The sequence below is a fragment of the Panulirus ornatus genome, chromosome 40 (genome assembly GCF_036320965.1).
Source record: "Panulirus ornatus isolate Po-2019 chromosome 40, ASM3632096v1, whole genome shotgun sequence".
In the NCBI taxonomy this organism is placed as follows: Eukaryota; Metazoa; Arthropoda; class Malacostraca; order Decapoda; family Palinuridae; genus Panulirus; species Panulirus ornatus.
This window is the reverse complement of record NC_092263.1, coordinates 13681248-13696247: the sequence shown is the minus strand read 5'-3', so window position 1 is coordinate 13696247 and position 15000 is coordinate 13681248. Positions and strand designations below refer to the sequence as shown.

At 46.5% G+C, this 15000-nt stretch overlaps 1 protein-coding gene across 10 annotated transcripts in view; it reads left to right on the top strand.

Moving 5' to 3' along the window:
- The window catches only part of LOC139761441 (pleckstrin homology domain-containing family G member 5-like), a 593230-nt gene that overhangs the window by 507010 nt on the left and 71220 nt on the right, over positions 1–15000 (top strand). For all 10 annotated transcript variants that reach the window (XM_071685649.1, XM_071685644.1, XM_071685646.1 and 7 more), the window contains one exon: positions 1041–1165. In XM_071685649.1, coding sequence (XP_071541750.1) covers positions 1041–1165 — 125 coding nt within the window. The remainder of the gene's footprint in view (positions 1–1040; positions 1166–15000) is intronic.

Genomic DNA, 15000 nt, shown 5'->3' with positions numbered 1-15000 from the left:
ATTGACGTGAAGATGTGAGAGTTGTAAATGCATCACTGTATCATTGAGGAGTGAGATGTCAATTAACCCCCCCCCCCCACCAACCCCCCTCCCCCACCTCCTCCCTCCCCCCCCTTCCACTGCGCCCTGGAACCAATTAAGGGGGGGGGGGGAGGAGGGGGGGGTCATATCATATACGAGGCCTAGCCATTAGCGTAATTGGGTACAACTTCATTGTTTGCGTCTTCTCTTCCCCCCCCTCCTCCCCCCCCTCCCCTCCCCCTTCCCTCCCCCCTTAAACCACCCAGTGTCCATAATGTGGTTTATTTTTGTTTATCGAACGCCAAATCAGGGTACAAAGGTTTGGGCCCCACTGATAGACACTTATATACGTATATACGTATATACCATATACTTATGGTATATACGTATATAATGTCTATGATTACTTTTATAATTAACCCATCTATATCATATGCTAATTACCTTTATCAGTTGGTGAACATCGCTTTATGATACATTCACCTTCTGTAGGCATTTTTTGTTGTATGTTCATATCTTTGTTGTATTTCTTCCTCGTATTTATATTCATTCATATTGTTCAGGTATATTTCCTCTATATTTCCTTTTTGATTTCATTGGATTGGTTATAGTCATAGGATAATTATAGTAATAATTATGATTAGTAGTAGTAGTAGTAGTAGTAGTAGAAGTTGTACTATTATCATTATTATTATTATTATTATTATTATTATTATTATTATTATTATTATTATTATCATTATTATTATTATTATTATTATCATTATTATTATTATTATCATTATTATCATTATTATTATTATTATTATTATCATCATTATTATTATTATTATTATTATCATTATTATTATTATTATTATTATTATTATTATTATTATTATTATCATTCATATTATTTTCATAATCATTATTATCTGTATTTATTATGTCTTCACCTTGATCACCCACTAACGACCATTAGCTGGCGCCTCCTGTTATTGTGGTGTTAACAACTGACATGTCTCGTGTCCTTCTGGCAGGGAAGCGCTGGAAAGACGTGGTCTGGACGTGTCTGGAATCCAGGTTTTCGCCGAGGGTTCGCGCACCCCGCTCCCCTTGAACACGGACACGTACGTCCTTGGTGGGAAGACCATCAGGGTCCGTGGTGAGTATTTGGTGTGGTCTTCGTTGTAGTGGGGGAGTGTGTGGAGAGGGAGAGAGAGAGAGAGAGAGAGAGAGAGAGAGAGAGAGAGAGAGAGAGAGAGAGAGAGAGAGACTGGAAGACGTGTGTAAGGCGTATGGCAGTTGGAAGACGTGTGTAAGGCGTATGTCAGTTATATATATATATATATATATATATATATATATATATATATATATATATATATATATATATATATATATACTTTACATGCTAAGCTTTGTGATCAGTGAGATTAGAGAGAGTAAGGGTAAGATATAAGATAAAGCTTTGCTAGATAGATATAATAAAGTTTTGCTAGATAGATATAATAAAGTTTTGCTGGATAGATATAATAAAGTTTTGCTGGATAGATATAATAAAGTTTTGCTAGATAGATATAATAAAGTTTTGCTAAATAGATATAATAAAGTTTTGCTAGATAGATATAATAAAGTTTTGCTAAATAGATATAATAAAGTTTTGCTAGATAGATATAATAAAGTTTTGCTAGATAGATATAATAAAGTTTTGCTAGATAGATATAATAAAGTTTTGCTAGATAGATCAATAAAGCTTTGCTAGATAGATATAATAAAGTTTTGCTAGATAGATATAATAAAGCTTTGCTAGATAGATATAATAAAGCTATGCTAGATAGATATAATATATCAAGTCATGTCAGAGATGATGTTTTGTATGAAACAACTTCAAAATTATTGGCGTTCGTGATAATGATTTCTTCTTTTAAGAATTATTTTCCATGAAGGATTGATATAGTCCAGGTTTTGGAAACAAAGGATTTAATTGTCGTTTTAAAGGATTACATGTCCTCAGATAGGATTGGAATTGAAGTTTATACAGTGTGGAAGATGGTTCAGAAGGCGTAAACAAGGGAGATCAATAGAATGGTATATGGCTATAGATGTATTCACATAATGGAGTTGAAGTGTATATATATTTTGCATTTGTAAGTCATTAAGCCTCCAAGAAGCTTACATCGCTTTAATATCAGCTGGAAAGTAGATATTTAATCTATCTTTGATTAGATCCATCTTGAGAAAAACTAGTTAGAATATACTGGGTCGCAAGAGGAGGAAAAGAAGAGGAGAAGTGGAGAGGATTTAGGGAAAGCCGTGTGATGGAAGTTTGGCGTGAAGAACTTTGTGATACCAGACATCCTGGACGGCAAACCAGACGCCCTGGAAAGCTTTTGAGGATAAAGGAAGCAACGAAAAAAGAGAGATGAAACAACTCACAACCCAGGTTGATCCAGAGCCCCAAGTTGTGAGCCGGGTTGTAACGGAGGAGTTAGAGACGGAGGGCCAAGAAGAAATTACCCGGGATCACAGTCCATTCCACGTTCCATTTTGTCTGTATACGATGTCAGGGAATTTTTTTTTTTGGGGGGGTGGAAGGGGAAGGTTTTCGGGGGGGGTTGGTTGGAGGGGGGGGTTTATCTTCGTGAGTGGCTTCCAATCTCTATGGTGGGGGGTGTGTGTGGGGGGGAGGTGGGTTAGGAATGAATGAGGGTGAGGTTGGGGGAAGAACAGAACATGGGATTCGAAGGGAACAGCAGAACATGAGATGGGAGGAGGTCAAGGGGAAACAGGAGAACATGGGATGCGTGGAATTGAAGGAAGAGGAACAACAGAACATGGGATGCGTGGAATTGAAGGAAGAGGAACAACAGAACATGGGAGGAGTGGAATTGGAGGAGGAGGAACAATAGAACATGGGAGGCGTGGAATACAGGTAGTAACAACAGAACATGGGAGGCGTGGAATTGAAATTGTATCGTAGGAACGCGGTGGTGTAAGGTTCGTCTAGGGGGGGGGGGTACTCTCTCTCTCTCTCTCTCTCTCTCTCTCTCTCTCTCCTCTCTCTCTCTCTCTCTCTCTCTCTCTTCCTAATCATTTTTTTTCACAGAAATCTGTATTTCTTTATTTTGTTTCCCTCCACTAGATCATTTACGATACAGTAATGACTGTTTTATTATCATTGATTATCACATAACCAGTTACGATAGATAGATAGATCAGTATCTTTCGCAATAGACAGAATAGATGGATTGTATTAGTTTCTATTTTCACGATAGATTGAGATGTATTGTCCAACAGACTTTCCTACATGAACAATTTGGTGCAAAAACAAAAACAAAAAAAATTGAGGAAATAAGTTTTTTGAATTCGATATGACGCTCCTCCCATTTTCTTTGAAGTTAAAACTTCACAATTTCGTTCGTTTCCCGTTTGGAGAAAAATCATAAAGTAGCTCGTTTTCTGTTTAAGGAAAAAAATATATAAAAGATATTGCAACAAAACTTCGTTTTCTGTTGGGGAAGGGAAAAAAAAATCAGTCTAGGTCGTTTTCTGTTTGGAAAAAATCGGAGTGTAGTTCGTTTTCTGTTTGGGGTAAAAACTCATAGTAGATTTTTAATTTCCTTTTCTTTTTTTTACTTGTTCTTGGGAAGAGAACTTTGGCTAATGGGACTTTAAGGTTTAGAAAAGGGGGAGAGGTGGGGTGTGGTGAGAGAGAGAGAGAGAGAGAGAGAGAGAGAGAGAGAGAGAGAGAGAGAGAGAGAGAGAGAGAGGTAGTGGCTATTCTATAGAGGGGAAAGAAGGGGGTAAGCAGGGGTTTCGACCCCCCCCACCTCCCTCTACTCTCTGGGGTTTGTGGCTGGTCTTGCCCCATCCCCAGATCTCTGGGGGGGTTTGGTGGGGGGGGGGGTGTTAGCGACAGATCGCTTTTAGCTTGATTGAGGGGATGGGGTTGAATGGGGGGGGGGAGGAAATGATACAGTGGTGATGGTGTTGGTCCACGACTTGTCATGGGGGGGAAGGAGGAGGGGGGCCCCCCCAGCTTCCAGAACACACACACACACACACACACACACACACACACACACACACACACACACACACACACCCCAGAGAATCATGTCCAGGGAATAAAAGATTTTGAACCCCACAAGAATAGAATGAAAAAAAGAAATAGAAAAAAAACACAAAAGATGAAAAAAAGATGAATAATACCTTTTCATTATGATGTTATTCATCCTATCCTGCGTGTAGACATTACCGCAGTGCCTGCCTTGGTTATCATTATTCAGACTAAATGAATAAATGAATAAAAGATTTACTTACTGTTGAGCAAGAGATGAGTAGAGTGAATAAATGAATGAATTCAAACCAGATGAACAAATGAGTAATAGACTTACCCACTCACGAGTGAGATGAATGAATGTATTTAAACTTATGAATGAATGAATAAAAGATTGACTCACTCATGAGTAAGAGATAAATGAAGGAATGAGTGAATGAATGAATGAATGAAGTTGTTATCTGGGAATGGAAGGGGTAGAGAGAGAGAGAGAGAGAGAGAGAGAGAGAGAGAGAGAGAGAGAGAGAGAGAGAGAGAGACGGGTTTGAATAATCTTTTCCATTGTCGTATATCCTTTCCCACGAATATTATGAATTTATTCATTTTGCACATTATGCATTTGTGTACACACACACACACACAGTCGGGAGGGGGGAAGGGGGGGAAGACCTTCCAGTCCCCTATCTCAGTGCACAGTCTCTCTCTCTCTCTCTCTCTCTCTCTCTCTCTCTCTCTCTCTCTCTCTCTCTCTCTCTCTCTCTCTCTCTCTCTCAACCTCCGCCGCTCTCGCCCACTCTTCCCATTTTCTTTACATCATTGCCATTCCCCCCCCCCACCCCCAACCCTCTGGTCAGTATGTGTGTGTGTGTGTGGGGGGGGGGGGGACTTGTCTATTCTACTTTGGCGTTGATAGATACCCCGTTTTCTTTTTCCTGCCCGGGACCCATTTTCTATGTTGCGCTTCTCCATATTCGTCTGTGGTCCCCTTCCCCATTTTCTGTAGTTCAGTTTCCCCTTTTCGTCGTTGTCATTTCCCATTTTCTCTGGTGCACTTCCTCTTATCACTTGGTGCCCCTCCCCCAATTTACTATGATGTCCTTTCCTATTTTCTTTTTTTTTTCCCTCCCATTTTCTGTGATGCCACATCCAATTTTCTACGTTCTGGCCCGACAGCATAATGGACTGCAGGCGTCGCGTCACACACACCCCCTTAAAGGGAGCACGTCCGAATTTTTAGGATCTTGGCCTCCCTTAAAGGGGTGAACTACCTAAAATTTTCTCCTTTTTTTCTCTCTTCTTTCCCTTAATGACGTAATGTGGTCGTGAGTGGTAGACTGGCACTGGGGAAGGGTCGTTCTCCACTCTGGGGTCGTCCTTGAAGATAGACAGACTCACACTTGGGAGGGTCGTTCTCTACTCATAGGTCGTGCTTGAGGGGTCGTTTGACACGGAAGAGGTCGTCCTACAGGGTAGGTTAAGATTGTGGAGGTCGTACTCCGGAGTTGTCGAACACTATAGGGTCGTCCTCAAGTCTGAAGTGGGAGGTTGTACTCCAGGGTTGTCGAACACTATAGGGTCGTCCCCAAGTCTGAAGTAGAGGTCGTACTCCAGGAGAGTCGAGCAATAGGGGTCGTCCTCAAGCTTGAAGTGGGAGGTCGCACTCCAGGGTTGTCGAACACTATAGGGTCATCCCCAAGTATGAAGTAGGAGGTCGTACTCCAGGGTAGTCGAGCAATAGGGGTCGTCCTCAAGTTTGAAGTGGGAGGTCGCACTCCACTCTCTGGTCGTCCGGCAGAATAGCCTGGCATGTCGTCCTGAGGGGAGTGGTCCTCCACCCAATTTCAGCTCGTCCTCCAGCCGAGTATGAGAGCGTCGAGGTTGGCCTCCAGATGTTTCTCTTTTTTTTCCCCCAGTCTGTCCAACACCAGAATTATGATGGCAGACACAAGTGGCCAGACGTCTCCCTCCGTGTGATGAATGAGGTGTGAATTATACCTTCCTCCTCTTCCTCTTCCTCTCCTCCTCCTCTTCTCTTCTTCCTCCTGTTGGCGACTTGGCCTCAGGGCAATCCGTGGCCAAACCCTCCCTCCCTCCCTCCTCCTCCCTCCCTCCTTCCCTCCCTCCCTCCCTCCCTCCCTCCCTCCTTCCCTCCCTCCCTCCCTCCCTCCCTCCCCCCAAATCTAGCGCGCCTCACACATCTGCTCCAAATGATAATAAAACTTGAGAAGCCCCGACGCTAAACCTTTTACTCTACAGACACATCCACCCACACCTGTCTGGCTCCCACACACACACACACACACACACACACACACACACACACCCACACCCACACACACACACAGAGAGGGTGTGTACGCCCCTCACACGCAACCTAATCTTGGGGCGTTAATACACATCAAAGACGCCCTCCTGATGTGTGAGACCCAATCCATCGCTACGGAATGTCTACAAAAAGGTTTATCTCTCTCTCTCTCTCTCTCTCTCTCTCTCTCTCTCTCTCTCTCTCTCTCTCTCTCTCTCTCTCTCTCGTCTAGAGCGGATGAAAGTCCCTCTGGCACGAACGCATCGCCTCGTCCGTCCGTCGGTCCGTCCGTCCATGTTTCCTCCCCTCCCCCTCTTTCTCCCTCCCCTCCCCTCTTCCCCTCCTCCCCGTTATCAGCTGACGCTGTCGTGTCCCCCCCCCCAAACCACTGGAAAAAATCAATAGTGGAATGTTGACGCTGGTGGACCATCACTAGTAACCCAACCCCTTGATGAATCTTCTCCTTCTCTCTCTTTTTTTGTCGTTGTATTTCTGTTCTTGTTTGTCCATGTCTTTGCTCAAGGGGAGGTGTGTGGTGTGTGCTTGCTTGCTTGCTTGCTTGTACCACAGTTTCTCCATGACCGATCAATGAGGTGGTTAGGTTCATTGTTAACTCTCTGTCTGCTTATAAAGTCTCTCTCTCTCTCTCTCTCTCTCTCTCTCTCTCTCTCTCTCTCTCTCTCTCTCTCTCTCTGCTTAGATGTGTTTACGGAAGGACGCTGGTACTGCGCATGCGTTTCCAGGAGTCGCATGTACCTAACTCTAACCTAACCTAACCTAACCTAACCTAACCTAACCTAACCTAACCTAACCTAACCTAACTTTAACCTAATCTATCTTTAACCTAACCGAACCTATCTAACCTAACCTAACTTTAACCTAATCTACCTTTAACCTAACCGAACCTAACCTAACTTTAACCTGACCTAACCTAACCTAACCTAATCCCTTGAACCCAGTCGTGTGGTGTATTTATGTGCCGTGGGGGAAAAAAAGGCAGTTCAGATATGTCAACCGTTGCTGATAATAACCCCTCTCTTTCCTCCCCTCCCCCCCCACCACCCCTCCTCCTGGGGTCTCAGTGAAGCAACCAACCACCACCTACCCCACCCCAACCCCCCGCTAAGCTTCTGGGTAAGGCCGTCTCCCCCCCACACACACAGCTCCAATAAACGACAGATGCAATCCACTCCACTCCAGTCCAGCTCCTTGCTCCTCGCCTCTCCAGGACCACGACGCACTCATCACTCTTGTCCGTCGGGGTTTAAGGCTCCTTGTGTCCCTGTCGTTCCCAACGTCCCCATTATGGGGGACTAGACACCCTCGGGGAATGGGGCGCTGCCTGTCGCACCCGTTCTCCCAGATGGGGCCCTGCCTGTTGCACCTTTCTCGAAGATGGGGCGCTGCCTGTCGCACCCGTTCTCCCAGATGGGGCGCTACCTGTTACACCTTTCTCGAAGATGGGGCGCTGCCTGTCGCACCCGTTCTCCCAGATGGGGCCCTGCCTGTCGCACCTTTCACCCAGAAGATGGGGCGCTACCTGTCGCACCCTTCACCCAGATGGGGCGCTCCACCCAGAAGATGGGGGAGGCGCCCCCCCGGTCGTAACACACGACAGGTTCTCCTAATGAGGAAGTGGTTGATTATATGAGATGATTACGCCTCAGGTGGTGGTGACAGATGGATCACAGCGGGTGCACGTGAGGTAGAGGAGCAGTCGCCACAGCGCTCTCTCTCTCTCTCTCTCTCTCTCTCTCTCTCTCAATAGGGGGGGGGGGGGCCTCGTGGCTCTGACCAGGAGGCCAAGGGTGAGAAAGATACCTACAGCAGCCCACCCCTCGTAAACCGCGAGTACAACAATGTCACAGAACAGCAGGAACAGCTGGACGAGCACACACACACACACACACACACACACACACACACACACACACACACACACACACGAACAATCCCTCTCTCTCCCTCCCTCCCTCTCCGTCGTTCATCCAAGTCATGAATAAGACTGAACTCCTCTTAATTGCTTCTGCAGCACACGCCGCAACCTCACGGATCCCTGTCGAACCCTCGGTACCCCAGCGAGGAGGAGGAGGTCTTCCTCTTCCTCCTCCCCCTCCTCCTCCTCACCACCATGAACCTCCTCCTCCTCCTCCTGTTTCCATGGACACCAGCAGAACAGATGCCAGTGTTACCATATTTCCACCCAGCGGGGAGGAGTGTGCCCCTAGCCCTGGGCGCGGTAGCGGAGGGGGAAGATGAAGAGAAGTCGCATGAAAAATACAAGGAATATGGAAGTGCATGAGAGAGAGAGAGAGAGAGAGAAGCGGAAAGAGGGACGAAGGTTAAATGAGAATAGAGACACACACGCGCGAGCGAGCGGAGTCGCTCACTGGAGTTAGGACACACACTAGAGGGCCTGAGGAAGAGACAGAGAGAGAATATATGCGAGACCAAATAACGCGGGTCACTGAGAGACGACAGCGAGAGGTCATTGTGAGGCGTCTGGCTCTCCCTGCTGTGTGTGTGTGTGTGTGTGTGTGTGTGTGTGTGTGTGTGGCGCGGCGGCTTCGTGTTTATGTGAGTGCGACGGACCACCGCCGCCAATGTGGTGGTTCCCCCCCCCCCACCCCCTCCCCTCCCCGCCCCTTCGGCCGATGGCATCGGGTTTCATGAACCCGCGAGAGGCCGTCGGGACCCGCATCCCGGGCGAGGATGTCTCCCGGTCGGGCCGTCTTGATGACGTCGCTGATCGCCTGATGGTAATAGACCTCAGGAGACGCGATGGAGGAGCCTTGTTTCTCCTCTCCTCCTCCTCCTCCTCCTCTTCTTCCTCCTCCTCCTCCTCCTCCTCCTCCTCCTCCTCTTCCTCCTCCTCCTCTTCCTCCTCCTCCTCTCCTCTTCCTCCTCTTCCTCTTCCTCCTCTCCCACACAACCCAGCCCATGGGATGGCCCTCCTGTGGGAGAAGGGGCGTTGTTGCAGCCAATGGCGTTGGTTGGGTTCTACCACTGCCGTGTGTTTACCATGGAAGGGGCCTGTCACCACACACCACCCAGCCCCTCTGGTGTACGTGCCTTCCTCGCTGGCGAAGTCCCTCCCTGTGGCACCCTCTCCCATCAGCGGGACAGGGACCTACACACACACACACACACACACACACACACACACACACACACACACACGCACGTACGTACAGCAAAGTGTAAAAACCTCCTCTGGCCTTTGGTCATGTGTCCAAGCCATTAAGCTAACCCTGGTGAACGAAGCTCCTTCAACTTCTTGCATTTTCCCCTTCGACCGATCCATCAAAGGGGGGGGGAAACGACGCCCCTCCCCCCTCCCTCTGCCCCTCATTCCCCTCCCTTCCCCTCCTCTTCACTTGAGCGCCGTCCGTCCCAACTCAATTCTCTCCAGAGCAGATCTTTCAGTATGACCAATGCTCCACGTCCTCCAGCGTATGGTAGGTTCCTCTCTCTCTCTCTCTCTCTCTCTCTCTCTCTCTCTCTCTCTCTCTCTCTCTCTCTCTCTCTCTCTCTCTCTCTCTCTCTCTTTCTCCTCCACCACCCCCCTTTCAGTCTCAAAGGGTCGAGTTGGAAGGGTTACAGAGTTGGAGTGAGAGAGAGAGAGAGAGAGAGAGAGGTGGGGGGGGCGGCCACCTCTCCTCCTCACCTCTCTAACCCTTCCACTCAACCCATCCATTTCCATCCCCTTCTGAACTCTCTACGCCCCTCTCCCCTTCCCCTTCCCCCTTCACTTCTCCCCTCCCCCCACAGCTGGAGTCACTTCCTCACAGATGGTTATCGAAACTCGCCTCCTACAGGAAGCACCATCTGCGAGTAATCCACTCACACCATCTGGCGCCTCATGGTGGAGGGGGGGGGGGGGGTTGGAGGGTCGGGGGGTTGCCTGGAAGAGAGAGATGAAAAGCTGGTAACACCTTACCCATCACCACCGCCCCATCACGTAGACCATCACCCATACCACACGTCGGAAACACCCATCACATCCCCCTCACCTCCCTGTCCCCTTACATCAATACGACCCCCCTCACCCTACCACCACCCACTACAGTCAACACACACACACACACACACACACACACACCCACACTACAAAGTTCCACCCCCCTCACCCTACCACCACCCACTACAGTCATCACACACACACACCCACACACACACACCCACACTACAAAGTTCCACCCTCCACACTACATGTCACCCACTACAGTCAACACACACACACACACACACACACCCACACCACAAAGTTCCACCCCCACTCCACAAAGTTCCACCCTCCACACTACATGTCACCCACTACAAATCCACTACACGCTCGAACCAACCAGACATCCCCACCTACAATACCCCCCCCCCCTCCCTCATTACCAACACACACACACACACACACACACACACACACACACACACACCCTGGTCTCTCTCTCTCCTCGCACTCTGCACAATCTAACGCACTCTCCACCCCCCCTGACAACACACATTCACACACTCTACCCCAACACGTCCACAACCAATTATCTACTCGTTCACTACACACACACACACACACACACACACACACACACGCTGGCCCTTGAGTTAAAACTGGAGATAAATTATCCATTCATTTAAGCGTAGGGACGCGGGCTAAACGACCCTTGACCCCCGTCGTCATGTGGTTGGGAACACACACCGTCAAGCAGTGCACGAAGATTGCTATAACCTCAGAGGAAGTGGAGTGGCTGTCTACTTAAAAGTGATCTTGTACGACATGGTTAAGCGAGGCAGGATGACATGTGTAAGTGTGGAAAGGGTCGTTTAAAAAGAATAAGGTCCTTGAATTCACCTTGCGTTAGTATGTGTGTGTGTGTTTGTGTGATGTGTGTGTGTGTGTGTGTGTGTGTGTCTAGGTCAAGAGACGGGAAAAGGGGGGGGGGGGAGCAACCCAAATGTAAAACTCTCTCTCTCTCTCTCTCTCTCTCTCTCTCTCTCTCTCTCTCTCTCTCTCTCTCTCTCTCTCTCTCTCTCTCATCTCGTGAAGACAAAAGACAGAAATTCTCCGCCTTGTCGAATTCTCTTTGTAATTACATTACACAATCGTGTCGCCGAAGTTCTCTTTCCCCCACCCCCCCCGACCACAACCCCCCCCCCCATCCCTCAGTAATTACATTGCGTCTTGACGAAGTTGTTCGCCTCTTAATAATTACATTATATATCTTGAAGTTCTTCGCCTCTTAATAATTACATTATATATCTTCACGAAATTGTTCGCCTCTTAATAATTACATTATATATCTTGAAGTTGCTCGCCTCATAATAATTACATTATATACCTTAACGAAGTTCTGCCCCTCTACGTAATTACATTAAGTCTTGTGTCGGGGTTACTCGTATTGATTACATTTCATCTCGCCGAACACCCTCTCGGTAATTACATTACATCTCGTTGACATTTTCCCCCTCCCCCTTACCCTCCTACCTACCCCCACCCCCCCTCCACCCTCCCCCCCCTTCTTAGTAATTACATTACATCTCCTCGAAGTTCCCTCCCTTAGCAATTACATTATCCACCCCCTCCCCCACCCTCTCGTCGAACCCCACCCCTCTCAACCCACCCACCCCCCACCCCCCCCTTAATGTCGTCACCTCTTCTAACTGTTTCATTATAATCCTTTTTTAATTAGTTGATCCAGTCACACACACACACACACACACACACACACACACACACACACACACACACACACACACACACACCACCTCTTTTTTTGGAGGGGGAAAGGGATGAAGGATTTGAGGGAAGGGGGAAGAAGGGATGGAGGGGAGAAGGGGTAAGGGGAAGGGGGTGTTTAACGAGAGGTGGGGCGCATGGCTGAGAGGGGAATGGGGGTTTAAAGGGGCCCCCTTATACATCTTTCATTAGTTGTAGCGACCCACAAAAACGTTGTGGCCCAGAAAAGTAAATTGATTTATATTTTTAATATATAATAATATATATATTTTTATAGAGAGAAGAGAGAGGGGGAGAGAGAGAGAGGAGAGGAGAAGGTAAAAGGGGGGGGAAATGAAACACGTTAAGTCCCCCAATGCACTTTGTGTCCTTTTCCATCATCAGGGAGACCAAGAGAAAATAACAATAAATTATTTATACATAGTACATACTCCCATTTGTCGACCGAACCCCGAGCGGAGGATGAACACCTGGGTTGGATGCGGTTTGGGGCCGATCTCCCGCGTATAGGATTCCCACCATTCAGGGGCCCACTGTGTATGTTTGTGCATATGCTGCGCGCGCCCTGGGGCGTTTGACATTGATTTTCCACACAATTTCCCCGGGAAAATTTTTTCATGACCATATTGGATGTTTTGAAAATATATGCAATTTTCATATGGGATCAAATGCGACCGCCCGTATCGCGGCTAGGCTTCTAATGGATAAAGGACATTTCTAATTAGTTAATTATGCGTGATTCACCTCGCCCCAAATTAAATTTTCGGAAATTTTTTATCCATGTTAATGTTACATTAAAATTGTGGAAAATAATTTTGAAGTGGGTATGGGTAACAATAATTGTTTTAGCCCACTAAGTATGATTGAAGGTTATTCGCTAGAGTAATAGATGAATCAAGGCGTAATATACGAGCCGATATTTCGCTTGCACCAAAGACTAAGCAGCATTTAGAAGAAACAGATAAACGACCCAGCCCCGTACGCTTGGGGAAGCGGTATATAACAACCCTTCGTTAGCTTTTTAAAGAGAAATTAGATGAGACGAGTAAAATGAAGAGAAAAGACGCTTTTAATTTCGCGGGGGTTTTCCAGTAGGTGCCCTTAAAATTAGAAAGGTGGCAAGGGAAAGGGATGGTTGTTTTAAGAAAACTTAATTGAGGAACAGTTGTGGAAAGATGTGGTTGACCCCTTGGGAGCCACAAACGGTATATATACGACCCTTGAGCACACGTCGGTTTTATACGCCCTTGAGACCGACGGTTTTTAAAATACGACCCTTGAGCACGACGGTATATTTTCGACCCTTGGCCCACGCGGTATATTACGACCCTGACCCACACAAACGGTATATATACGCCCTTGAGCACGACGGTATATTTACGACCTTAAGCACGACGGTAATATTTTCGCCCCTTTTGAGAACGACGGTTTTAAAAATATACGCCCCTTGAGCACACAGCGGTATATTTACGACCTGAAAACGACGGTTTATATTCCCACCTTGAGTTTGCCCGGTATTTATACGACTTAAAGAAAGACGGTATATTTTCGACCCTTGAGCACGGACGGTATATTTTCGACCCTGGAGCACGACGGTTTATATACGACCCTTGAGCACACGACGGTCTAAAGGGTCGTATTTAAACCGTCGTGTGCCCCAGGGGGTGGGTAATTACGTCTGCCGTTTGTACCGGCGTCTCTTGGGTGGGTACGTCGGGCTCTTTGGCCCGGGTCAAACAGGTCCCTGCAGGGGGGGCGGGGGGGGCCCTCCCCTCTTTCCCGTCCCCTTAAAAAGAGGCCCAAAAAGGGAAAAGAAGGCTTCAGCATAACTAAAAAAAAAAGGAAAAAAAAAAACGGATTTTTTTTTTAAAGATAAAATTTATTATTACACGTACATTACATTAATGTAATCCTTCCTTTACGTTCGGGCGACGTACGAAATACGCTTGCAATTATTTCCCGCGTCATGTACATCACTGGGAATAAGGTAGGGGTTTTGGTGTCCCCCTCTTGTGAAAAGCCGAGGTGTCTATTCCACACTTCCCTTTGTTTTTCCCTTCCCCATGTGTAATAAACATTCATTAGCTGTGCTCGTGGGACGTAGGTGATTAGGGCAAGTTGGTCAACCCCAGAGACAAGAGGAATGCGAAAGCTGTTTCATATATATATATATATATATATATATATATATATATATATATATATATATATATATATATATATATATATATATGTGTGTGTGTTTCTTTCAAACTATTCGCCATTTCCCGCATTAGCAAGGTAGCGTTAAGAACAGAGTACTGGGCCTTTGAGGTAATATCCTCACCTGGCCCCCTTCTCTGTTCCTTCTTTTGGAAAATTAAAAAAAAAAAATAACGAGAGGGGAGGATTTCTAGCCCTCCTCAGCTCCCTCCCCTTTTAGTCGCCTTCTACGACACGCAGGGAATACGTGGGAAGTATTCTTTCTCCCCTATATATATATATATATATATATATATATATATATATATATATTAGGGGGGACTGTCTTTGGATATTTTACAAAATATGGCTGTTTCTGCCTTTGCTAAATTCGATCTCGAAAGCATAATGATTTGTTCGATTATATACGGTTTTCAAAACGCATTTCGGAAATTCCTGTCTCAAAGTCTTGCCTTAATTAGATCGTATAAGTTTTAATTACACCTGTGTGAATGAGCTGCATTGTTGTTTGGTGTAATCATTAAGGATTTTCGATGACCATTTCCCCATTTTCCCCATTTCCCCTATTTTCCCCATTTACCGGACCTTATTTCTTTGTACTATTTGGGTTATTCAAATGTTCCAACTAATGTGGGTTTTGCGCTGTTCTTTCTTCCCTACATTCCTTCACACTGTACTGTCTCCATCTTTATATTGTCC